Source organism: Saccopteryx bilineata, chromosome 2, assembly GCF_036850765.1.
Source record: "Saccopteryx bilineata isolate mSacBil1 chromosome 2, mSacBil1_pri_phased_curated, whole genome shotgun sequence".
Lineage (NCBI taxonomy): Eukaryota > Metazoa > Chordata > Mammalia > Chiroptera > Emballonuridae > Saccopteryx > Saccopteryx bilineata.
In genome coordinates this window covers 270,631,404-270,657,343 of record NC_089491.1, presented here as the reverse complement: position 1 = coordinate 270,657,343, position 25,940 = coordinate 270,631,404, and the positions used below count along the sequence as shown (strand labels likewise).

Genomic DNA, 25,940 nt, shown 5'->3' with positions numbered 1-25,940 from the left:
GAGAACTCCTGCCCCTCTCCCGAAGCTATTCGGGCAGTGACCGGAGCGCACCAGCGGGGGCTACAAGCCGGCGTCCGCCCCTTCGCCCCCAATATCGCCCGGCTGTCCCGGGAGGGAAAGAGGGGCGAGTTTTACCCGCCCGCAGCTCGCGGTCCGGGTCCCCGGACCGGCTAGGGTCCGGTGTCCGCCTGGCCGGACGGCAGCTCTTCCGCAGAGCCGCCTGCGGGGGCCATGAGCGAGGGCGGCGGCGGCTGAGGCGGCGGAGCCCTGAGGGCCGAGGGAGGACGGCGACCGGCCCCGGGTCGGGATCCCCTTGGAGAGGAAGGGTTGGAGGCTGGCCGCTCTGGTGGACTGGTCCCTGTGCACTGAAGTGGGAGGCGGAGGGGACCTTGGTGGTGGACAGGATGAGAGATGTGGAAGCCCACCGCCTCACTGTTTAGAAGGGGCTTCTAAACAGGGTTGGGGGCAAAGACACCGCGGCGACTGCGACAGCCGCTGAACTGCATCTTTCTGCCCTGAGAGGGCGCTGCGAAACATGCTGGGAAAATTGCGGTCTGGCCATCCAGACCCCTACCTACACCGGATGAGGGACAGGGGACGCTGCGGGAGCAGAGTCCTCGGCCCCGCAGAGGGCTTTCAAGTCAATAAATCACTTCCCTGACCCTGGCCGGTTGCTCAGTGGATAGAGCCTCCGCCTAGTCTATGGATGTGCCGAGTTCCATCCCGGGTTAGGGCACACAGAAGCGACCATCTGCTTCTTCCCTTCTCCCGCGTCCCTCTCCCCACTTTCTCCCTCTTCCTTCCCAGCTGAGGGATAGCTCCTAGCTCCGTTGGAGCCCATCTGCCTCAGGCGCTAAAAATAGCTGGGTACTCAGCATCGGCCCTAGATGAGGTTGCCGGGTGAATCCAGTCCCACCAGTCCCATGAAGGAGTCTGCCTCACTATCTTCCCTCCTCTCACCTAAAAAAAAAATACTTAAATAAATAAATCACTTCCCTGTGGGTAACATTAGTCACCTTTATGTCAAATGGGTATTCATACTCGTCAATGAAACATAACTCTGATCTTGACATTTTCTTCAGACAGAAGTTCCTTTCTTCATAAATCTATTTCATTTTCAGCAGTCTTTTACTATTATTTTCTGGACAATTAGTTGCTGCAGTCACTGCTGAAGGCAGTACCTCTTTATCCCTTTCATCAGTTATTCCCTGAAAAAGGAGAGCTGTTGGCAGGTCCTCCCTAACTCAGCTCACAGCCATGGCTCCTGCACCACCCATAGCCTTTTGAGATGAATGAATTCTTGCTCATTGAATAAATTAAAGGAGGAAGAAAGGAAGAGTGTTTTAATTTGAGAAAAGAAAAATAAAAACTTGTACAAAATTAGAAACATTCCAAATGACTTAGTTCTAGTACATCTTAATTACAGAGCCCTGGCAGAAAGGTCAGTTGGTTGGAGTTTAGTCCCAATGCTCAGGGGTCGCGGGTTTGGTCCAGTAGGGGCACACGCAGGAATGTATGGATGTTTCTGTTTCTTCCTTCCTCTCTCTCTCTAAAATCAGTAAAATTTTTAAATGTATATTTTATTGACTTTAGAGAGAGGATGAGGAGGAGGAGGAGAGAGAGGAGCATCTGTTCCCGTATGTGCCCTGACCAGGGATGAACCCAGTAACCTCTGCGTTTAGGGAGGAGACTCTAACCAACCGAGCTATCTGGCCAGGGCTTAAAATCAATCAAATTATTTTTTTAAAGTAAAGAGAACAAGAAAATATTATGGATAGCGCAGAAGCCCAAACAACTTTATTGAACTCAATGTAGGAGTTAGATTAGGATGCTATAACAGTAGTACCAAATCTGTCTTAAAGTGGCCCTGGCCGGTTGGCTCGGTGGTGGAGCGACGGCCTGGCGTGCAGAAGTCCCAGGTTCGATTCTCGGCCAGGGCACACAGGAGAAGCGCCCATCTGCTTCTCCACCCCTCCCCCTCTCCTTCCTCTCTGTCTCTCTCTTCCCCTCCCGCAGGCGCAGGCGAGGCTCCATTGGAGCAAAGATGACCCGGGCGCAGGGGATGGCTCCTTGGCCTCTGCCCCAGGCGCTAGAGTGGCTCTGGTCGCAACAGAGTGATGCCCCGGAGGGGCAGAGCATCGCCCTCTGGTAGGCAGAGCGTCGCCCCCGGTGGGCTTGCCAGGTGGATCCCGGTCAGGCGCATGCGGGAGTCTGTCTGACTGTCTCTCCCCGTTTCCAGCTTCAGAAAAATACAAAAAGAAAAAAAATCTGTCTTAAAGTGAATCCTAATATGGTAAAAATCTCAAATAACTTACTTTTAATAAGTCTGGAACCATTACAACATAACCAGAATTACAGGAGAAAATTTGCAAGACATTCTGTCTGGTGGAAACATGAAAAGCATAAAGCATTTGCAATGCTGGCCTTTTTTTCATGTAAAATATTTTAATGCTTATAAAGATATCAGTTATTACCTATTATTTACATTCTTTTTTTTAAACAGTCAGCTGGACAGTCTTATTACCAGAATTCCAAATGTTCTGGTGAGTAGAGCATATAAAATAGATAATACCTATGACATGATTCAGAGAAGCCAATTATGCTGTAACTACTCACACAACAGAGCTTTAAAAATAGACTCTATTAGCATCCTCAGTGAACTTAGTCCTTAAGATTTTTTCAAAGAACAATCAGCAAGTTCTTTGTTTCCCACTAAAATAGCTTCCATCAAGCATTTTTAAAACAGTACTTCAAAATAGCAATGAATCTGAAAACTTTATAGCTGATGTTGGTTGAAAGCTTGGGGTTTATACACAGATTAAAGGAAAAAGTTTTAAATTGAACAACTTCAAGGAACATAAAATATTTCTCAATGCTGCTATTTTCCTTGCAGTTGAAGGAAAGGATAGAGCTTCTGCAGTTAGGAGAGTAAAACAAGCCCCCAAAGGTGTCTCACTAATTTTTGGGAGGGAGCAATTTCAATTCAACATTATCTAAAACTGGATTCACTTTGCTTTTTCTTAGAAATGTTATAGTCCTGACAGTTACTTAGGGAAAACAGACATATCTACATATACACAGATATAAAAATGTACACACACACATATAAATATATAAATAATGTGGTTTTTAAGTGGAATTGCTGAATCATATGGCCATGTATGTTTGATATTTTGAGAAACTGCCACACTGTTTCTGTAGCAGCTGCACCATTTTACATTCCCATTAGGAATATGTAGGTTCCAGTTTCTCCACATCATAGCTAATACATGTTTCTTGTGTGTGTTTTTTGTTTTGTTTTTTTGTTTTAGCAAGCAAAAGAGAGAGAGACACACACACACACACAGACAGGAAGGAAGCGAGATGAGAAGCATCAACTGTTGTGGCGCTTTAGTTGTTCATTGATTGCTTTCTCATATGTGCCTTGACTGGGGGATGGGGGGTACCAACCATGCCATTGACCCCTTACTCAAGCCAGCGACCTTGGGCTCAAGCTGGCGACCTCAGGGTTTCAAAGCTCCATCTTCAGCCTCCCAGGTCAATGCTCTAGCCCAGTGTTTCCCAACCTTTTTTGTGCCATGCCCCACCTTAACCTTTCTAAAATTTTTATGTCCCCCCCTATGTAACATACATAATTTTTAACATCAAAAAATTGATTTGTTCACTTAATAAACATAAATGATAGGTTCTAGGAAGAAATCACTATGAAATTGTTAACAAAACACAGTAAGTAAAATTTCAAAACATATAATGAAAAACAGAAATTTAAATTCCAAATAATTTTAATACAGATTTTTCTATATTAATTTATTATTTTAATTTAGTGTGATCCTTGCACTTGATGCTTGCTGCACAGAGATTTTATATTAGGTTCCAATTTGGTTAGCTTTAGTATCAAGTCTCCACGTTGTGTTATATCCAACCGATTTCTTTTTTTTACCAGTAAATCATTTACAGCACTAAATCCACATTCAGCTAAAAATGAAGATGGAAACGGTAGCAATAGTTTTCTTGCACATTTGGTTGAATTTGGGTATTTGATTTCTGTTTCCTTACAAAGCCATGCCATAGCTCCTTTGATATTAAATAAAGCTTTAACTGACTCATCATTTTGCAATTCTGCGAGTTCTTCTTGATACTGCATATTTGATATATCAGACAAATCCACTAACATTGGCTGCGTCATCATGTTGGGAAATCAATTTGTTTTAAATCAGAAAATCTTTCTTTTAAATCAGCCGATAGAATATTCAAATGATTGACAATAACAAGTAAAGCGGTATCAGTTACCTCACATTTTTGGAGCCAATGAAACTGTTTAAAGTTTTTGTTGTTAATATGTTTCTGGCATAATATTGGTAATGAAACCAAATATCTTTGCTTTTGCATCGACAAGAGTTTTATTTGTTCCTTGAAGTTGCTTATTTAATATATTTAGTTTTTCAAAGATATCGGCTAAATAACTCACAAATGCTTTACCATCTATTGTTAACAGATACTTCAGTCCAGGTTTGTCGCTTAAAAAATCACTAAGAGGCCCTGGCCGGTTGGTTCAGTGGTAGAGCGTCGGCCTGGCGTGAGGGGGACCCGGGTTCGATTCCTGGCCAGGGCACATAGGAGAAGCGCCCATTTGCTTCTCCACCCCTCCTCCTTCCTCTCTGTCTCTCTCTTCCCTCCCGCAGCCAAGGCTCCATTGGAGCAAGGATGGCCCGGGAACTGGGGATGGCTCCTTGGCCTTTGCCCCAGGCGCTAGTGTGGCTCTGATCGCAGCAGAGCGAAGCCCCGGAGGGGCAGAGCATCGCCCCCTGGTGGGCAGAGCGTCGCTTCTGGTGGGCGTGCCGGGTGGATCCTGGTCGGGCGCATGTGGGAGTCTGTCTGACTGTCTCTCCCCGTTTCCAGCTTCAGAAAAATACAAAAAAAAAATTACTAGAAGTATCAAACAGTTCCATAAATCTTTTCAAACAGTTTCCTTTAGATAGCCATCTTACTTCAGTATGAAGTAAAAGTCTCACATGGTCTTCATTTTGTTCTTCACAAAATAGCTTGAAAAGACGCTCACATTTGGCACTAGCTTTAATAGCATTAACACACTTTATTACTGTATGTAATACTTCATTCAGAACAGGCGAGATGTTTTTAGCTACCAAGTTTTCCCTATGAATAACACAATGCATAAGAATCATTTCTGGATTCGCATCTTTCATCAATTTTAAGCAGCCATTTTTCTTGCCCATCATATTGGGAGCACCATCTGCAGCACAAGATGTTATATTTTTTATTGGTATATCATTGACATCTAAGTAGTTTTTTAGCTTATTATATATATCTTTGGAGGTAGTGGTGCTTTCTAAACTTTTACAGAATAACATTTCTTCAGCAAAATGTCCTTTATCAATATATCTTACGTAAGTTATCAATACTGCCTCACTATCTCTCAAAGTTGATTCATCCGTTTGCAAGGAGAATTTTCTTGTTTTCAGCTTTTCAATAAGTTGTTTTTCAATATCCTCACTCATTTCGTCTATTCTTCTGCTAACAGAATTGTTACTGAGTGGCATAGCTTTTACATCTTTGTCATCTTTTTCAAGAACCGTTTTAAGAAATGCTGATATTGATGGTTTTATTAAATTCTCTCCTATAGTGTGATTTTCTCCAGTTTTAGCGATGAATAAAGAAATTTGATAACTAGCCTCAAGAACACGATTATTAGTTGAAGTATGAACAGTAAATAGAGACTTTAATGTTGTTCTTTTTTCAAAATTTTTCTTTAAAGTTTTAAAGTAACTCAAATCTGAATGAATATGAGCACTATGTTTCGCCTTCAAATGCGCCTCAAGACGACCTTGTTTCATTGATTCGTTGGTCAAGCATTGCTGGCATAAAAGACAAAAAGGAATCCGCTCATCATGAACAGCAGGTATGAACCCAAATTTTAAATATTCCTCCGAATATTGATGAGTTTTTTCTTGCTTGCACCACTCATTTTACTATGGGCTATAATAAAAATAATATCAATTAAAAACTAATATTAAAATATGTGTTAAAATATATTCAGTGTGACATAGAGTAAACGTATACTAAAAATTCATATTTATTTAAATGTATATAACACATTTACTACACTACCACCGCAAATCAAAAGGTATCTATATTTTTTCCACTTGACAAAATTTTCTGGAAAGTTATGCTTCTAAAATTAAAATTGTCGTGCATGCACTATTATAGCCCCAATAATATTTATAAAATATTAGTGCTTTCTAGCCCCGATGCAAGAAGTACTTAATAAAGAGTTTAATATTGATAAAAATAAAATCAAATACTTACCAATTATATCTATACAATATATATATGTATATTTATTAAATCAACGAGCTTTTACAACAGTTTTGACTGACACTTATTTCACTTTTTTTTAAATTTATTCATTTTTTTTAGAGAGGAGAGAGAGAGAGAGAGAAAGACAGAGAGGGAGAGAGGAGAGAGAGACAGAGAGAGAAGGGGGGAGGAGCAGGAAGCATCAACTCCCATATGTGCCTTGACCAGGCAAGCCCAGGGTTTCAAACCGGCGACCTCAGCATTTCCAGGTCGATGCTTTATCCACTGCGCCACCACAGGTCAGGCTGACACTTATTTCAAATTAACACCAACTGAATGATGTGAAACACTACAGAAGTTGCGATGGGTCAATTAGGTGAGAATAACTGCGTTTTTTAGCGAGTTTTTAAAACGTCCAGGGTTCCCTGCAGCAGACGGCACGCTCCGCGGTGAACCCAGGATGAAGTTTACTTGACGACGCCATCACCCAGTTGATATTTTGGTCTCCTCAAACGGAATTATACTTAATAATTATTTACTGCAATTATTATTATTATTATTTTTTTTCTGAAGCTGAAAACGGGGAGAGATAGTCAGACAGACTCCCGCATGCGCCCGACCAGGATCCACCCGGCACGCCCACCAGGGGCGATGCTCTGCCCACCAGGGGGCGATGCTCTGCCCCTCCAGGGCGTCGCTCTGCCGCGACCAGAGCCACTCTAGCGCCTGGGGCAGAGGCCAAGGAGCCATCCCCAGCGCCCGGACCATCTTTGCTCCAATGGAGCCTCGCTGCGGGAAGGGAACAGAGAGAGAGAGAGAGGAAGGAGAGGGGGAGGGGTGGAGAAGCAGATGGGCGCTTCTCCTGTATGCCCTGGCTGGGAATCGAACCCGGAACCCCTACACGCCAGGCTGACGCTCTACCACTGAGCCAACCGGCCAGGGCCACCGCAATTATTTAAGAATTGCATTTTTTGTTAAATTTGGCACCGATATCTAGCATTGCATTTAAATGGCCCGGGGCAAAAAAGTTAAAGTCGTGTCGAGTCCATTTTCAAATTGCCCCCCTTAACTATCGAATTGCCCCCCTGTGGGGTGTGGGCCCCATGTTGGGAAACACCGCTCTAGCCACTGCACCACTGCCCCTGTTTTCTGTTTTTAGATGACAGGTATCCTTATGGATGTCTCATTGTGATTTTGATTTGCATTTCCCTAATGATTAGTGATAGTGAGCATCTTTTCGTGCACTTATTGATAATTTGAGTATCTTCTCTGGAGACATTCAAAGTCTATCCAAGTCCTTTGCCCATATTTTGGTTGGGTTGTTTGTTGTTGAGTTTAACTGTTATTTTTACTATTTTTAAAAAATATTCCATTTTTCGTAAAGAAATGCTGTCAGGCTTTAGAGAAATTAAATTTTAGGCCAGGTTATTATATGCATCTCAGAAATATTTATTAGCAGGGCCACAAACGATATATTCTTAGGTAATTTACTCACATTTTTCCCTTTATATCAAACTCAAGAGAATGGAAACATGGTTGCCTGGGGTGTGTGGAGAGAAAGAAAGTGTTACGAAGAGTTATTTCCTGCCTGACCTTTGGTGGCGCAGTGGATAAAGCGTTGACCTGGAATGCTGACGTTGCCAGTTCAAAACCTGCACTTGTCTGGTCAAGGCACATATGGGAGTTGATGCTTCCTGCTCCTCCCGTCTTTCTCTCTCTCTCTCTCTCTCCTCTCTAAAATGAATAAATAAAAAATAAAAATAAAGAGTTATTTCCTGATTAAATTTTGCCAGATACAGCTTTTCCCCTAATTGCTAGAAGTTTATATGCTAAATTAAGTTACTGGTCTTGCCTGCCCAGGCGGTGGCGCAGTGGATAGAGCATCGGACTGGGATGCAGAGGACTCAGGTTCAAGACCTCGAGGTCGCCAGCTTGAGCAAGGGCTCATCTGGTTTGAGCAAAAGCTCACCAGCTTGGACCCAAGGTTGCTGGCTTGAGCAAGGGGTTACTCGGTCTGCTGAAGGCCCATGGTCAAGGCACATATGAGAAAGCAATCAATGAACAACTAAGGTGTTGCAACGTGCAATGAAAACTAATGATTGATGCTTCTCATCTCTGTCCCTACCTGTCCCTCTCTCTGACTCTATCTGTCTCTGTAAAAAAAAGAAAAAAAAAAGTTACTGGTCTTAATATGTCTGAAACAGAACTAGTTTCCATTCTTCTGGGAATATGTCTCCAACTTTTATTTTCATTAAAAGATTATTTTTTTAATCTACCTATATCAGTATTTAAGACAATGAGATAGCCCTGGCCGGTTGGCTCAGTGGTAGAGTGTCGGCCTGGCGTGCAGGAGTCCCGGGTTCGATTCCCGAACAGGGCACACAGGAGATGCGCCCATCCGCTTCTCCACCCCTCCCCCTCTCCTTCCTCTCTGTCTCTCTCTTCCCCTCCCGCAGCCAAGGCTCCATTGGAGCAAAGATGGTCCGGGCGCTGAGGATGGCTCCATGGCCTCTGCCTCAGGCGCTAGACTGGCTCTAGATGCAACAGAGCGATGCCCCAGAGGGACAGAACATCGCCCCCTGGTGGACATGCCGGTGAATCCCGGTCGGGCGCATGCGGGAGTCTGTCTGCCTCCCCATTTCCAGCTTCGGAAAAATGAAAAAGAAAAAAAAAAAAGGCAATGAGATAACTGAAATTATATAATATAGTTTTGATAAATTTCTGCTAAGCTCTTTATTTTGACATTGCCCTATTGAAGGGATTAAATTTGTGTTATTCTATCTTGAGTCTAATATGGAACAGAATTTTGAAACTATAGACTAAAGTCAAATGAATGATAAAATTTTGTTGTAACTCTTTAAAGTATAGATCCTGCATCTATATTCCTGGTTAGTATGATCTGACATACAATTAATAAAAAAAGTATGAGTTTGCATCTCAGCCTGAGTTCAAAATAATGTAGTCCATATATAGTGATACATTTATAGTAAATATATTTAGAAACATCTTACATTTTTGTGTTCTAAAACCAAATGGCATATCAGAAAGTCTCTTCAAATTTAACTGTTTGCTCATGCTACTAACTCCAGAATCATTGACACACAGAGCTCTTAATAATTTGTTGAACTTGTCTGAGCAGGTGGTGGCGCAGTGGATAGAGCGTCGGACTGGGATGCAGAGGACCCAGGTTCGAGAACCCGAGGTCACCAGCTTTAGCGCAGTCTCATCTGGTTTGAGCAAAAGCTCACCAGCTTAGACCCAAGGTCGCTGGCTCCAGCAAGGGGTTACTCAGTCTGCTGAAGGCCTGTGGTCAAGGCACATATGAGAAAGTAATCAGTGAACAATTAAGGTGTTGCAACGCGCAATGAAAAACTAATGATTGATGCTTCTTATCTCTGTCTGTCCCTGTCTATCCCTCTCTAACTCACTCTCTGTCTCTGTAAAAAAAAAAAAAAGAAAGAAAAAAGAAAAAAAAAGAGTTCTTCCAGGGCTTTATGATACTTTGTCCTGTATTACCCATTAAAGATCACAGCTGCCAGAGTATCCTCTCCAGAGCAGCACATATTAGTCTTATTAAAGATTTGTGCCATCTGGTTAAGTTTTCCTGACTAACAGTTAAATTTTTTTTTCTGATTACCTGTACAGTTCAGTAAATCCTGTATGTGTGTGTGTGTGTGTGTGCGCGCACACACAGATATATATACATGTATCAATAGTGGAGTCCTGCATAAAATTACTTATATCTGAGATCTTCAGACTATCAGCCTGTCCAACACTGTTACTCTTCTGCTGCTAAAAAAGACTTGTTTCTTTGGTTAAACTTAGAATAATTGGGTTGCTTTTAGATACTACGTTATATAGAAGGGGAGATGCCCACACTCACTGAGAGGCACGTGAGAATTGAGACTCACTGACATTAACAGCAGATTCTGTTTTCCTTAGTCTTCTAGGGCAGCGGTTCTCAAACCTCACTAGGCATCTGAATCACTTGAATGGAAATGGCAAGCAGATTGTTACTTGTACTGTTTAACTGGCCATTTCTTTTTCTCCCTTCTTGGCCAAATTAACGTAGTTGAATTTGCTTAAGCAAAATGTACAGGTGGGAAAAAAAATGTACAGGTGGGGCCCTGGCCGGTTGGCTCAGCCGTAGAGCATTGGCCTCGCTTGTGGAAGTCCTGGGTTCAATTCCTGGCACAGGGCACACAGGAGAAGCGCCCATTTACTTTTCCACTCTTCCACCTCTCCTCCTTTTCTATCTCTCTCTTCCCCTCCTGCAGCCAAGGCTCCATTGGAGCAAAGTTGGCCTGGGCGCTGAGGACGGCTCCATGGCCTCCACCTCAGGCGCTAGAATGGCTCCAATTGCAGCTGAGCAAGGCCCAGATGGGCAGAGCATCGCCCCCTGGTGGGTATGCCGGGTGGATCCCAGTTGGGCGCATGCAGGAGTCTGTCTGTCTGTCGTCATCCCCCACACACACACACACTCCTCACTTCGGAAAAAAAAATGTACAGATGGTACAACTCTGCTGAACATTTATCCTTTTGGATAAAATCCTATACACCTTCTGTCTTTTAGCATCCAGACCACAGCACAGGCTGGGAGTGTTACCTGTGCCACATTGCTAAGATCTGTGATGCGAACTATCTGAGGGTGATGCTGAAGAGGCAGTACATGCATATGATCCAGTGCAGCTCTCAAACGGCAGGCAGGTGCATCTATAGTTACAAGAAATAAGAGGGTCTTCTAACTGAGGTGGTATGACAGGTGTCCTCATTCATCACAGGGGCCACCTCAGTCCTCGTCACTCTCAGAAGCAGCATTACCCCTGCACTCTGTGGCAACACCAACTGGAGAGAGAGAACTCTGGGCCTTCCAGCACGGCAGCTGCGTCTGCACCTGAAATTATCATCCAGCGTTCCCTTTGGAGACCAGTGAGAACCAAAGGAGGGTCTGTTTCTTTTTGTTTAAAAGGAGGAAAGTGTGCCCCAACTTTATCTGAAGGGTAGTTAACTGGTATGAAAGCTTGTGTTCCCTAATCTATTTACTTTGCTAAATTCAGACTAGGCTGGACAAAAAGCACAAATGGATGTTATCTTACAGTATCTTTACTGAGCTGACTGGGATATGCTACATCTTTTAGAATTTATATTGTGGAATTGTAAACATTTCTTGATCAGCTAGATATATAGAAGACTTCTCTTTTCAGCAATTCCCACTCGAATTCAAAATAATACAAACACTTCCAAAAGTAGAAGTATATGGTTGCTTCTGCACAGGGGAATACTATAAACAAAAAAGGAGGAAAAAAGAGGTAAGAAGCCTAATTATTCAACCTGAACAATAGTTAGTTTTGCAGTTTAGGGTTAATTAAGTCACAGAATTCAGGTTCTTTGGCGATGCTGGTAGCTTACTGAGAATTTGTGTAGTCTTCCACATGCATTAAGCAGCTGTTCACTTTGCTGGTTCCAATTAATATGCTTCTCTTTCTTATAGTCTAAAAACTGGCTATGTATTTAAAACAAGATATAAGTGGCTGAAGATTTTTAGAAAACCAGACAGACTGTTCATGCAATCAGGTAAATGTGGAATTTTAAAAATATTCATTTTTAAAGATCTTATGCTGAAAAAAGAATTAAAGCCAATGTAGATTCATTTCTATTACAGAAGACATTGAAAACTTAGAATGTGATTTGCTTTTATAGCTCCAAATAAAACTAAACATGAAATATATTTTTGGTTTCATTTAAAACAACACACTGCTCAGAGGAGTAAGAGTCAAGGTATTTCTAATTCTAAAGAAAGATATATCAAGGTCAGAGATTTAACAGAGAATGAATTTATCAGAACCCAGATTCACAAAGACATGACTTTTTCAAGCCACAGCACTACTTTTATGGGGCAGTGCAATTTTTGGGCGGACTAAAAACTTTGAATAGCATCAATTTGTTTACAAAGGGTTATTATAACTGGTACCATTTTAACATTTAACAAACCAGTGGAAGCAAGCCAAGTAGTTGACAGAGCAACTCTGACCAATCCAGACTTGGGAAGGATCAGCATAAAGGATCCCTCTATAACAATTACAGAATACTACAAATGAAAAAGGCAAAAGAGGAAGAAAGACCAAATGTTCAAAAGTTGTCCTCAGAATTGATAGCGTGGAAAGGATTAAGTGAAAGTTAATTTCGTAGTGACTACCACAGTGAGTAGGTAAGTGGATAGGAAGTAGGGAAGTAGGCCTTCTGAACTCATATCCTGTTACTGTGTGACAGCACCATTCCGCTCTGCTTTAAATGCCATGCTATATCCAAGAAGTGAAGGTAAGTCTGGTTCCAAAAAGAACTGCAGGAAACCTGAGGTAGCAGAAAGGTCCTGGTAGTTCCCAAGAGAAGAGAGATGAAAAGGAACTTAAAGAAAACAGAATGATTAAACTATAACTTCCTTTTGACCAAAATATTTTAAAAACAAAGGGAAAATAGGACTTAGTCAAATAAATTTGCTATAAAATAACTTGGGTAGAATACAGTACTGTACTGGGTATCTTATTTTAAAAAGATTTGGCTTGACCAGGTGGTGCAGTGGATAGAGCACCGGACTGGGATGCTTAGGACCAAGGTTCGAAACCCTGAGGTCGCTGGGTTGAGTGCAGGCTCACCAGCTTGAGTGTGGGGTTGCTGGCTTGAGTGTGAGATCAGAGACATGACCCCAAGGTTACTGGCTTGAGCCCAAGGTTGCTGGCTTGAGCAAAGGGTCACTTGCTCTGCTGTAGCCCCCCCATCAAGGCACATATGAGAAAGCAATCAATGAACAACTAAAGTGCTGCAATGAAAAGTTGATGCTTCTCATCTCTCTCCCTTCCTGTCTGTCCCTCTCTCTCACAGAAAAGAAAAAAAGGAAAAAAGGAGATTTGGAGGAAGAGGGAATTGTTATTAAGTTTTGAAAATTACAGGCAATCTGTTTTTGCTAAAGGTTTATTAATAAGGTAGATCATTTTGAAGATTCTTCTTATATACAAATCTCAATTTTCAGGATGAAATACAATTTTGTTTCCAAAACAGACTTTATAAACTTTTTTTTTGTCTTCAGTTTCTACAAATGATTTTGAATCACACATGGATGAAGAAAAAAAGGAAGATGTACTAAGTAAGTGTATGCAATCATTGTCAATTGAGGAACAGGGAGAACATCTGATGTTTACCTGACAGTCTTGCTTTATGTACAGATGTGCCCAAGGTAGGAGCAGGGGTTGAGAACTCTCTTATCTACATTTAGAACACTATTACTATTCATCATGTAGTCATTAAGTAATTTTGTTTTGTTCACAAACTTCTACAACAATGTAATTGGTTTGATGTAATTCCATGTTCCAATGATATTTGTGTAATAAAGTCTACGTGTAACATATGCTTTTGTTTCTAGATACAATTAAAATTTTTGTCACATAGAATTGAATTATTTTTCTTTAAATCTGAAAAATACATCGTACAATTCTTCTGTTTACAGTAAGTCCTAAAACAAGAACATTCAGATATGGGGTATTTTCTTGATTGGGCTGAGGAAACTCTAAAATACACTAATATGGCGTAGCATTTGATAGAGAACATCCTGGCCTGTGAAGAAGGTGCTTAATAGCCTGACCTGTGGTGGTGCAGTAGATAAAAACTTCAATTGGGAATGCTGAGGTCGCCAGTTCAAAACCCTGGGCTTGCCCTGTCGAGGCATATACGGGAAGCAACTACTACAAGTTGATGCTTTCTGCTTCTCTCCCTCTCTCTCTCTCCCCTCTATCTAAAAAAAATTTTTAAAAGAAAAAAAGGTGCTTATTAAATATTTACTGCTTGAATACAACTTAAAAATGGAAATATCAGTTTGCCCCATTTATGAAAATTGTCACACACACACACTTGGCTTCTAAAACCAGATTAAGTTGGAAGGAGTTGCACTAATGAGAGGGTTCCTTAAATTATATATTCACTTTAGTGTGCTTCCCATCGAAACATTACTGTTTAAAAAATTTTTTTTTCTTTGTTAAAACTTGAAAAACAGGAACAGGAATTTTAAAGCAGCAGTTTGAAGAATTTCCACTGATTTAATATGTTCAGATGACATACTATTTAGAAAATGAAATCTCAGTCCAACATTATGACCCAGAAGTTGTAAGAAATGAAAGAGCTCTGGCCTGACCTGTGGTGGCGCAGTGGGTAAAGCCTCGACCTGAAACCCTGGGCTTGTGGGTCAAGGCACATACTACAAGCAACTACTATGAGTTGATGCTTCTGTTTCTACCCCCACCCCCATCCCTTTCTCTCACTCTCTCCTCTCAAAAAAAAAGAGAGAGCTCTGGAAGGTCATCTCATCCACCTGATCACTTCAATACTTTTCCACAGTTTCATTTGTCTCTCATTTTTATGATTTTTAAAAATTAAAACAGTTTATCAAAAAGTATAAATTGAAAGGTAACTTTATTTCTGGAGAAGAGAAAAATGTATACAAGAGATTCCAGATTCTTTTTCCTCGTGCACTACCTTTTGTAATAAAGCTCCAAATACCAACTTTGAAGATATTTACAAGGATAAATTTTTCTTAACATGTGAGCATTTACTGTGTGGTGGACATTTTTTTCATAGAAATTATATACTTAAGCTAAATAAATTCTTATAGTTTACAAGAAACTTAGAACATTGTATTAACAGAAGATGATATATTTTACTGCAAAGTAGAAAAGTGATACAATTTTGTGGCTCTTAAATGTTTAATTACTTGATTTGAACAGAGGAATTAAAAAAACAACAACACAAAAACAGAACAATCAAGACAGGCCTGGTTTTAAGATTTTTTGTATTCAATTCGTTCTACTTTCACATCATCTCCAATTAGCTGATACACATAAGTGACAACTGTAGAAGCCTGGATATCCATCAACACAAATGAAGGAATAATGTTTCTGGAAAAAAATACAAATAATGTCATTGTTTTGTACTAAAAAGCTGCGTTTCGATAAATTTCAATTTAAGATGACAATTTGGATTCAAGGAGAAATCTGGTTGTTACATATTAAAAAGAATAATCACCAAAAGAAGATGGCCAAAAAGGCTATAATTATCTAAAAGGGTTGCATTTCTCTTTTATGAAAAATCACACATGCAATTATTAAATTTATAAAACTCCCAAGTTTCCAAATTACATACTACTCACGTTTCCAAGGCATTATATGCTCCAGTGGCAGAACCTGGGTTAATGTAGAATTTATTCTCATGTTCAAATGCTTCAAATTTATGTGTGTGTCCTGAGATAAGAATGTCCACATCAAACTGCCTCTGCAACAGGGCCAAGCTGGCCATATCTCCCCATGGAATAACTTGATGTCCATGGATCAAACCAATTTTGAACTGCCCAACAGTCACAACTTTCTGTTCTGGATAATTCAGATTCTAAAATAAGAAATAGACATAAGAAAAAAATGTTTTAGAGATACTAATGTTTAAAAACCTGCTTTTATTCTATCTCATATGGATGTTTTTCTCCACAGCCAACACATTTATTAAATATTTGATTTCTTCTCAGCTCTAAGTCTGCAACTATGCTCAAAACATAACAGGAATTTTTCATGCAATCCCTTTCTGTGCTTATTTTTATAGAATATGGATTATTTTGGGCATGATGTAGGAAATAATTATTCTCCCAAATTTGTTAGTTTCCTCTACCTAAAAATCCTAGGCATTTGACCTGTAAGCTGTGTTAAATTATACCACAGGGTTTAATAATTATATAGATGTGCCTGACCTGTGGTGGTACAGTGGATAAAGCATTGACCTGGAATGCTGAGGTCGCTAGTTCAAAACCCTGGGCTTGCCTGGTCAAGGCACATATGACAAGCAACTATTTTGAGTTGATGCTTCCTGCTCTTCCCCTCTTTCTGTCTCTCTCCTCTCTCCAAATTCAAGAAATAAAATCTTAAAAAAAAAGTTATATAGATGCATTAAAATAATGCATGTTAAAACATATGGTACCTGTATGAACCAGGCACAATTTTAAGGGCCTTATAAATATCAACCTACCTAATATATTTAAAAACAATCCCAAGAGGTAAATTCTATTCTGACATCCATTTTAGGGATTAAAGAAAATCCAAAAAAACAACAACAAAAACTGAGGCATAGAGAGGTTAAAAAACCTGTCCAGGCCCTGGCCGGCTGGCTCAGCGGTAGAGCATCGGCCTGGCGTGCGGGGGACCCGGGTTCGATTCCCGGCCAGGGCACATAGGAGAAGCGCCCATTTGCTTCTCCACCCCCCCCTCCTTTCTCTCTGTCTCTCTCTTCCCCTCCCGCAGCCAAGGCTCCATTGGAGCAAAGATGGCCCGGGCGCTGGGGATGGCTCCTTGGCCTCTTCCCCAGGCACTAGAGTGGCAGCAGAGCGACGCCCCAGGAGGGGCAGAGCATCGCCCCCTGGTGGGCAGAGCGTCGCCCCTGGTGGGCGTGCCGGGTGAATCCTGGTGGGGCGCATGCGGGAGTCTGTCTGACTGTCTCTCCCCGTTTCCAGCTTCAGAAAAATACAAAACAAAACAAAACAAAACAAAAAAACCCAACCTGTCCAAGGTCACATGTTATAAGTGGTTGAACCAAGATCTACCCTGGTAGCATGGCTCCAAGGTCTGTGAATTTAGCAAATTTGTAGCAAAAATGTGAATTCTTGCTACTGAAACTGTCTTTAGCATAATACAAATAGACCTCTAATTTTTTTTAAACAAACCAGATCTATATTCTAATTATTGACAAGAAGTTTGCCCTTCTGTTCTCATCCCTGTGTCATTCACCTCTATGTCACCTCTAGTTTCCCCAAACTCTTTTTAAAATACACACACACACAAAAAGAGATACTATGGTCACTCAGTTTGGTATAAAGGTGCCCCATTAAAAAACACCAATGAAGTTAAATAACTTTTGAAAAAGCTTATATTCCCAGAAATACAAAATAAATTTTTCATACTAGATTCAGATTTATTTCAAATCATGCTATGTTAGTTCTGGCAAGGGTCTTAAAAATCACTTATTCCAATCATATTTACATAGAAACACCCAAACAGCCACCAACCAGGGCACACACACTTAATGTCATGAAACAGGACTGAGGTTATGATTGTAGGGTTGGATCTTAGGCAACTCTGGGACATCAGCAAGGGTGGGGTCAGGGTGATTTCTGACACTTAAGATAGTGCTGAGATGGTAAACAGTTCATGAAATAGGGGAGAAAGTATTGGTTATTTATATGATGGTAAATAAAGCTAATAAAACTGATCAGGTTCACTTAAAAAAAAAAGGATCAATTCCCGGCCAGGGCACACAGGAGAAGCGCCCATTTGCTTCTCCACCCCTCCGCCGTGCCTTCCTCTCTGTCTCTCTCTTCCCCTCCCGCAGCCAAGGCTCCATTGGAGCAAAGATGGCCCGGGCGCTGGGGATGGCTCTGTGGCCTCTGCCTCAGGCGCTAGAGTGGCTCTGGTCGCAACATGGCGACGCCCAGGATGGGCAGAGCATCGCCCCCTGGTGGGCAGAGCGTAGCCCCATGGTGGGCGTGCCGGGTGGATCCTGGTTGGGCGCATGCGGGAGTCTGTCTGACTGTCTCTCCCTGTTTCCAGCTTCAGAAAAATGCAAAAAAAAAAAAAAAAAAAAAAGGAAACTGTGGCCAGAAAGAAAATGTAATTTGCCTGAAATCTCATTATTAATTAATTTTGCAAAATTGGAAATCCAGAACTTCTTATTTTTTTCTTTTTTAAAGTCAGGTTTAATGAGATGTAATTTACATACTTTCCTTTTTAGTGCACAATTCAAGGGGTTTTGACAAATGTGTAGCCATGTTACCACCACAATCAAGATACAAAACAATTCTATGACCTCCTCAAAACTTCTGATGCCCCTTTATAGTTAATTAAACCTGTAACAGAGAGTCATGGCAGAGTTTTCAACAGATTAGTGATGTGATCTTACTTCACCTAAAAAGAATCATTCTGATATCTACTTGGAGAACAAACTGTGGAGGGAGGAAAGGTAGAATCAGGAATACAAGAAAGTGATATGGTGTTTGGAACATAGTAGTAGAGGTGGTGGTGGTGAGAGGTTCATGACAAAAAGTCAATAAACTAAATGACAGATCTACAAAAATTAGTGACAAAACCACTTTCACTCCATATCAATTTAGTTATTAGAACAAGTGTTTAATATGTTTATTGAGTAGTCTAAAATCAGTGATTTTCAGACAGGAAGGGGTTGTGTAATAATTTTATATTTGGTGGAGGAAACCTTAACAGTTGAGAAACTGGTCTAAAGTATAAAATTTTATATGTGAGAACGAAGAAAAGGAAAATACTGAGTAGGAAAGTGAAATACATTACCTCATCGAAGTCTCCTCTTACAATATGAACATCACCAGCCAGAGTCTTGAGATAATCATAACTCTCTTTGGTGCAAAGATTTCCAGTGCAGAGAATGTGCTGAATCTTTCCTGGTACCAGCAGTTTTTTGAACTTAGCCGGCAAACTGTTGCACCGGTGGGGGATGTGCAGGTCTCCTAATACCAACACCAACTTTAAAGTGTCAAGGTGAGACAAGATGTAATGTTAAACATGATGTCAAAACAAAATACTCTCCTCTAAAAGTTCCCCTTTTAAATTAAAATAATCAGAGATTCCAGAACACAAAAAAGCAGAAATTATTCATACAGTTCCTTATCATGACCATTTAAACAAACACATATCACACATGTTAACGTACCCTGTTCCAAATCAATTTTTAAAAATTCGATCACAAACAGGTATACTACTATATAGATCAGTCTATTTACCAAGAATAAAATCAAGCTTTCTAGGCCCTGGCCGGTTGGCTCAGTGGTAGAGCGTCAGCCTGGCGTGCAGGAGTCCCAGGTTCGATTCCCCGCCAGGGCAAACAGGAGAGGCGCCCATCTGCTTCTCTACCCCTCCCCCTCTCCTTCCTCTCTGTCTCTCTCTTCCCCTCCCGCAGCCAAGGCTCCACTGGAGCAAAGTTGGCCTGGGCACTGAGGATGGCTCTATGGCAGCAGTTCTCAACCTGTGGGTTGTGAACCTGGCCATCGGAAATACATATTTTATTTAAAAATGTATAATAAATATGTATTTTCCGATGGCTTTATGTGACCCCTGTGTTTTGGTCGTTCGACCCCCGCTGGGGTGGCAACCCACAGGTTGAGAACCGCTGCTCTATGGCCTTTGCCTCAGGCACCAGAATGGCTCTGGATGCAACAGAGCAGCGCCCCAGATGGGCAGAGCATCGCCCCCTGGTGGGCATGCCGGGTGGATCCCGGTCAGGTGCATGTGGGAGTCTGTCTGACTGCCTCCCGTTTCCAACTTCAGAAAAATACCAAAAAAAAAAAAAAAAAGTCAAGCTTTCTAAAGTAATTCATTTAGGGATCCAGAAATTACAATGAATAACAAAATTGCAAAATTAAAATATACTATTGGACCCTATGGGATTTCTGAAGACTGATACGGTCACTCATATTTCTGCAATTATAATGTAAAGTCTCATTACTGATTCCAGAAACATTAAATAAAAATTGCTAAAAACATAATGATAGAGAAAAAAGTTAATTCTATAATTATGTTTACTAGACTGACCACTATTTGGAGGAACAGTATCCAAAATTTACAAACTTGCTACTTAAAACTATTTGCTACACCTCACAGAGGAATAAAAACAGTGTAAGTTTTAAACAGTTTCAATAAGGCAACATGTGCTTTTGAATTATAATCTTTGTTATCTTCTCTTTCATTAGAAATCCTGTCATATTTTCATTGTATAGATTAAATTGCTGATGTACCCTCAGTTTAGTTTCCAAATGTAAAATAACATTTTCACAATCTTTCATGTGCATTAGAGCATTAAAAAAGAAGAGATCAGGCCTGACCAGGCGGTGGCTCAGTGGATAGAGCGTCGGACTGGGATGCGGAAGGACCCAGGTTCGTGACCCTGGGGTTGCCAGCTTGAACGCGGGCTCATCTGGCTTAAGCAAAAAGCTCACTAGCATGGACCCAAGGTCACTGGCTCAAGCAGGGGGTTACTCAGTCTGCTGAAGGCCCGCAGTCATGGCATATATGAGAAAGCAATCAATGAACAACTACGGTGTCGCAACGAAAAACTGATGATTGATGCTTCTCATCTCTCTCCGTTCCTGTCTGTCTGTCCCTGTCTATCCCTCTATCTGACTCTCTCTCTGTCCCTGTAAAAAAAAAAAAAAAAAGAAGAGATCAGCTAAATAAGAGATGAATTTAGCAAGTGGTTTAGAGTTGCAACATAGTGTCAATAACAAAAAAAATCTGTTCTTACATATAAAAAAATATAAAGATCTTAATCCTGTATAATTTTAATATAAAAAGTTTTACATATAAATATTAATTCAGTCATTAATTCAGAATGTCATCAAAAAGTCCACGTAGGCCTGACCAGGCGGTGGCGCAGTGGAAAGAGCATTGGACTGGGACGCCAAGGACCCAGGTTTGAGACCCCAAGGTCGCCAGCTTGAGAACGGCTCATCTGGTTTGAGCAAAGCTCACCAGATTGGGCCCAAGGTCGCTGGCTTGAGCAAGGGGTTACTGGGTCTGCTGAAGGCCCACAGTCAAGGCACATATGAGAAAGTAATCAATGAACTAAGGTGTTGCAACGAAAAACTGATGCACCTGACCTGTGGTGGCGCAGTGGATAAACCATCAACCTGGAAACACCGAGGTTGCCGGTTCAAAACCCTGGCTTGCCTGGTCAAGGCACATATGGGAGTTGATGCTTCCTGCTCCTCCCCCCTCCTCTCCCCCTCCTCTCTAAAATGAAAAAAAAAAAAAAAAAAGAAAAAAAAGAAAAACTGATGACTGATGCTTCTTATCTCTCTCCGTTCCTGTCTGTCTGTCCCTATCTATCCCTCTCTGTTTCTGTAAAAAAAAAAAAAAAAAAAAAAAAGGCCACGTAGGCCCTGGCTGGTTGACTCAGCAGTAGAGTGTCAGCCTGGCCTGTGGAAGTCCTGGGTTCGATTCCTGGCCAGGGCACACAGGAGATGCGCCCATCTGCTCTCCAACCTTCCCCCTCTCCTTCCTGTCTCTCTCGTCCCCTCCCGCAACCGAGGTTCCACTGGAGCAAAGGTGGCCAGGGTGCTGAGGATGGCTCTGTGACCTCTGCTTCAGGCACTAGAATGGCTACGGTTGCAGCAGAGCAACGCCCCAGATGGGTAGAGCATTGCCCCTGATGGGCATGCCAGGTGGATCCCAGTCAAGGGCATGGGGGAGTCTGTATGTCTGCCCCTTGCCCCCTCTTCTCACCGGAAAAAAATAAAAAAAGTTCTCCTAAAAATATCTGCCCTCCAAAAGACAATAATAAATTTCTTCATGTTGATTAGCATAAGCATCTTCATTCATGACAGCATGTTTTCCCACACAGACGTCCCATCCATAAATGTACATGCCCTTAACTGCTTTTTATAAAGGCATAACTATTCTTTATTATCAAAGAAAACAATAGCTAAAATATTATAAAACAGAAAATAGTTTTGTCGCCACTGACTTCATAAATTAATCAAAAACAAAATGTGTGAAATTAAAATTATTAAAACAAGCTTGATTTATCTTGCAACAAAGATCAGAATGATTACATAGGAAAGGAACTGTTATCAGGATACAGAGTATCTGCAGTAAAATTAGTGCACTTTAGAAGAAATTGTGAATAAGTTTCTTCTTTATAAAGAGTAGATTCAGCTGGTATTTGTTCAATGACATATTGTTTCAATCCAGATGGATAAAACATCTGTAAAACTAAAAACCACCATGAAGTTTCCACCTTCATTGGTAATCAAAACAAAATACTAGGAGATAGAGCAATCTTCATCTTTGCAGAAGGATCCCTTCAGGTATCAATTGGAATATGTAGCTAAGCCTGACCAGGCGGTGGCACAGTGGATAGAGTGTCGGACTGGGATGTGGAGGACCCAGGCTCCAGACCCCGAGGTCACCAGCTGAGCGGGGGCTCATCTGGTTTGAGCAAAAGCTCACCAGCTTGGACCCAAGGTTGCTGGCTCAAGCAAGGGGTTACTCGGTCTGCTGAAGGCCCGCGGTCAAGGCACATATGAGAAAGCAATCAATGAACAACAAAGGCAGGGGTCGGGAACCTTTTTGGCTGAGAGAGCCATGAACGCCACATATTTTAAAATGTAATTTCGTGAGAGCCATACAACGACCCATGTACGTTAGGCATTATCCAATAAAAATTTGGTGTTGTCTCGGAGGACAGCTGTGATTGGCTCCAGCCACCTGCAACCATGAACATGAGCGGTTTTAGGAAATGGATTGTAATACATGAGAATATTTTATATTTTTAACGTTATTATTTTTTTATTAAAGATTTGTCTGCGAGCCAGATGCAGCCATCAAAAGAGCCACATCTGGCTTGTGAGCCATAGGTTCCCGACCCTTGAACTACAGTGTCACAATGAAAAACTGATGATTGATGCTTTTCGTCTCTCTCCCTTCCTGTCTGTTTGTCCCTATCTATCCCTCTCTGTGACTCTCTCTCTGTCTCTGTGGAAAAAAAAATGTTGCTAATATGGGAAGCTGGCATTTGAGAAAAAGGTAAAAAGTAGACTTCTATATTAAAAACAAACAAACATCTCAAACCCATAAAAGGGTGTATGTCTATAATGGGTTGAAAATGTTTGGGGAGCCCTGGCCAGATAGCTCAGTTGGTTAGAGCTTTGACCTAATATGCAAAGGTTGCTCTGATCCATGGTAAGGGCATATACAGAAACAAATTGATGTTTCTGTCTCTTCCTTCCTTTCTCTCTAAAAGCAACAAACAAAAATTAAAATTGAAAATGTTTGGAGCTAATAATGAATGAGCTGTTCAATCTGAATGAACTAGAAAGAACATTAGTAAGACATAATGTACATGTCTTACTAATTATTTTATAATGATTGATAACCTAAATTCTACAATGTACTATGGATTATGCCCAAGTGTGCCCAGATTGTCATCATTTTAAAGATAAAATTGTATGAACGACCACACAGAAATTATTTCTAATTAGTAAGGATCCTAACTAGGACTCTGATTTCCTGCAGGTGACAAAATTATAGAGGAAATAAGCATCACATACCAAATGTCATATTTTGAGAAATGTCCTTGCCCAAATTCCACACTTTGACAGTTCAGGTTAGATATAGATTACAAAGTCTTTTAAGAAAGCAAAAGATCCTAGAAATGGCAGTCTTGTTAAATTCAAATAAAGAATCAACCCAATCAAAGAATAGGAATTTGGTTGCTTCCTATTTGATAGATTATAAAAGGGTGAAGATCCCAGTACTCAGATACCCAACCACCATTATTAGGAGGAGCTAGAGAAGAAACTTACTCTGTGCCCAGCCTTAGTGGAATGAAGAAGTTGATTGCAGACGGGGATGAAAAAAAAGGGTGAAACATGACCAATGTTAAAAGAAAGCAACAAAAAGAAACAAACTAAAAAAAAGAACAAAAAACCCCACTCATATCAAATGAAATGCAACCAAAACAATTGTTAATGATTTCTGAGTATTATGAAAGAAAATGTTAAAAATCAGCTTTGCTCAAAATACCAAAGGAACCAATTGCTATATTTTAAATGTGACACATACACGCATGCACACACACTTTTTTTAAAATTTGCCTTAACTTTTTCTTTTCCTAATCTTATTTTCCACATTGATTCTCATCCCTTCACTTCCTGTTTTGTTTAGAATTTTATAAGACAATCTGGAAAGTTCATCAGTCATAACTTAAATGAAAGCTAACATATTTTGGATTCTTATAGCCTAAATGCCCCTCAAATATATTAATTTTAATTCTATGTTAAAAATTTTAATTGTAAAATTATGCTGTCATTGGGTCATTACTAATGAAGTCACCAACTAAAAATGAGAAAAACATATTCCTCCAGATAAAAATGGACCTTCCCCACACCTGAATTTGCTGTGTATAGCCTCCTGGATATTACTGAGTGTTGAATGTTTACGATCTTTGCCAAATAGAATGCTTTCAATCATAAAATAATTGGCTAATGCTAAATTTTGCCCAGTTCTTTCTATTTGACATGAAAAGTGCTGTATCAGTACAACTACCCTAAAAATGTATTCATCTCTCAAAAACGCTTCAGAAACGTGCTAAGAAATTTCATCTTCTCCCAAGGATCACTTATCTCAAAATTACTGTAAAATGAATTGCTCGAAACTGCTGTCTGTTTAGAAGCAAAAATCAAAAATGAGATCAAAGCCGTTTACATTATGTAGAGAAGCACATAACATAAACCTTTGTCACGTCTGTAAGTTACCTCAAAGGCTATGTCTTGTCATTGAATCGTGATCATCTTAAAAATGCAATAGGGACCCATCAGAAACAAAAGTCCCTTCATAGTTACACCTTATTAACACAAACACCAAGATAATCAGAGCTCCTTTTGAAACGGTTCTTCACATTTTAGGGGGTCAAGGGCACCTCTGAAAACTGGTTGTAGCTCTGAGCCCTCGCAAGGAGCAGCTGAGTTTTTCTGTCGGGAGGACTCGGGCGTAGCAAGCTACTGGGGGCGAGCGGGGGACGCGCCAGCCTGGAGGCAAGCTGGGGCAATCTGATGATTTCAAGCAAAGCTCCCCAAACTGCTCCACTAGCACCAACACTGGCCCTTTACCCAGAAAAACGTCCATATTTTCAAAATCTTCCAATTTCAAGGAGTCCACAGACCGTTCAGGAATCATTCCTCCTCTAAAGGGTCGCAGCATCCTAAGTGCACAGGTAGTTCCAGCCATGCGAAGAGTCAGAAACGCAGTCCTTTGGGACCACAGCGCAATGGCAGCTGCACGTTTCAGGGACGAAAGAGATCGTTTTGTCTCCTCTCCCTTGCTGGCACACGACAACGGGTCAGGGATCCCGCCCGCTACTTCCCGTTCTGCATCCGAGGAGCCAGCTTTCGCCCATCGGGGAGCGGGGAGTAGCCCGCACACCCCAACCAGCGGGAGCGGCTTTCCGGGCGGAAGACGCAGGCGGGGAAACGTCTGGAAACCGTGCTCCTTTCTCGGGGACGGTGGAAGGACAGGCCGAGGCTTTTCCCGGCTCGGGCGTGCGGGTCTCGGGACAAGACCGGCAGCTGAGAGTGACCCCCTTTCCCCTCACACGTCCTCGGGCCCCTGGGGCGGGGGTGCCAGGCCAGAGCCGACTGTACCCCGAAGTGGCCGCTCCCTCACGTCCCTTTCCTCCCCCTGGGCCGTCCTCAGGCCCGGGCCGAGGCTGAGCCCGCCCAGACCTCCGGGATCACCCAAACCCTCGCCCGGGGACGCCCAGAGGCTCCCTTCAACGCAGCACTCCGGCCGAGAGCCAGGACTCGGTCGCCGCAGCTGCCATCCTCACCATCCTGTCACTGGGCTTCGCTCAGTCACCACCGCCGCCGCCGCCCTCTTCCTTAGTGTCCTCGGCGAACCGCCCACCTTACCCACGACCAATGAAAAGCGACCTCGACAGGGGATCGCTGTACGGTGGCCCGCATAGGCTCTTCCCCGCCGTAAAGCGAAGCTGCTTTCGGGGATAGAGTGGAAGTGGCGGGG

The 25,940-nt window shown here is 41.7% G+C and overlaps 2 protein-coding genes across 2 annotated transcripts; one reads left to right on the top strand and one right to left on the bottom strand.

Annotated features, from left to right (window-relative positions):
- Positions 1-535: 535 nt before the first annotated feature.
- On the top strand, positions 536-14,625 carry FAM216A (family with sequence similarity 216 member A). Its single transcript, XM_066254469.1, has 5 exons — positions 536-640; positions 10,889-11,018; positions 11,078-11,261; positions 11,807-11,889; positions 13,400-14,625. Exons 1-5 carry the CDS (start codon positions 536-538, stop codon positions 13,513-13,515), a joined length of 618 nt encoding a protein of 205 aa, XP_066110566.1. The 3' UTR covers positions 13,516-14,625.
- A 133-nt stretch (positions 14,626-14,758) lies between these two features.
- Positions 14,759-25,821, bottom strand: VPS29 (VPS29 retromer complex component). The gene is made up of 4 exons (XM_066260620.1): positions 25,747-25,821; positions 18,699-18,890; positions 15,509-15,744; positions 14,759-15,257 (listed from the first exon to the last, which is right to left on the bottom strand). The coding sequence occupies exons 1-4, from the start codon at positions 25,747-25,749 to the stop codon at positions 15,140-15,142; spliced, it is 549 nt and encodes a 182-aa protein (XP_066116717.1). The 5' UTR covers positions 25,750-25,821; the 3' UTR covers positions 14,759-15,139.
- Between the last annotated feature and the right edge of the window lie 119 nt (positions 25,822-25,940).

What these genes read in the sequence shown, in the direction of transcription:
- VPS29 (XM_066260620.1), bottom strand. An exon ending in TAAGAGGAGACTTCGATGAG is followed by an intron (nt 15,745 to 18,698) that starts GTAATGTATTTC and finishes TTCTTATTTTAG; the next exon opens with AATCTGAATTATCCAGAACA. An exon ending in GCATATAATGCCTTGGAAAC is followed by an intron (nt 15,258 to 15,508) that starts GTGAGTAGTATG and finishes ATTTTTTTCCAG; the next exon opens with AAACATTATTCCTTCATTTG.
- FAM216A (XM_066254469.1), top strand. Translation starts at nt 536, where the DNA reads ATGCTGGGAAAATTGCGGTCTGGCCATCCAGACCCCTACCTACACCGG. An exon ending in GTGCAGCTCTCAAACGGCAG is followed by an intron (nt 11,019 to 11,077) that starts GCAGGTGCATCT and finishes GTGGTATGACAG; the next exon opens with GTGTCCTCATTCATCACAGG. An exon ending in CAGACTGTTCATGCAATCAG is followed by an intron (nt 11,890 to 13,399) that starts GTAAATGTGGAA and finishes TTTTGTCTTCAG; the next exon opens with TTTCTACAAATGATTTTGAA.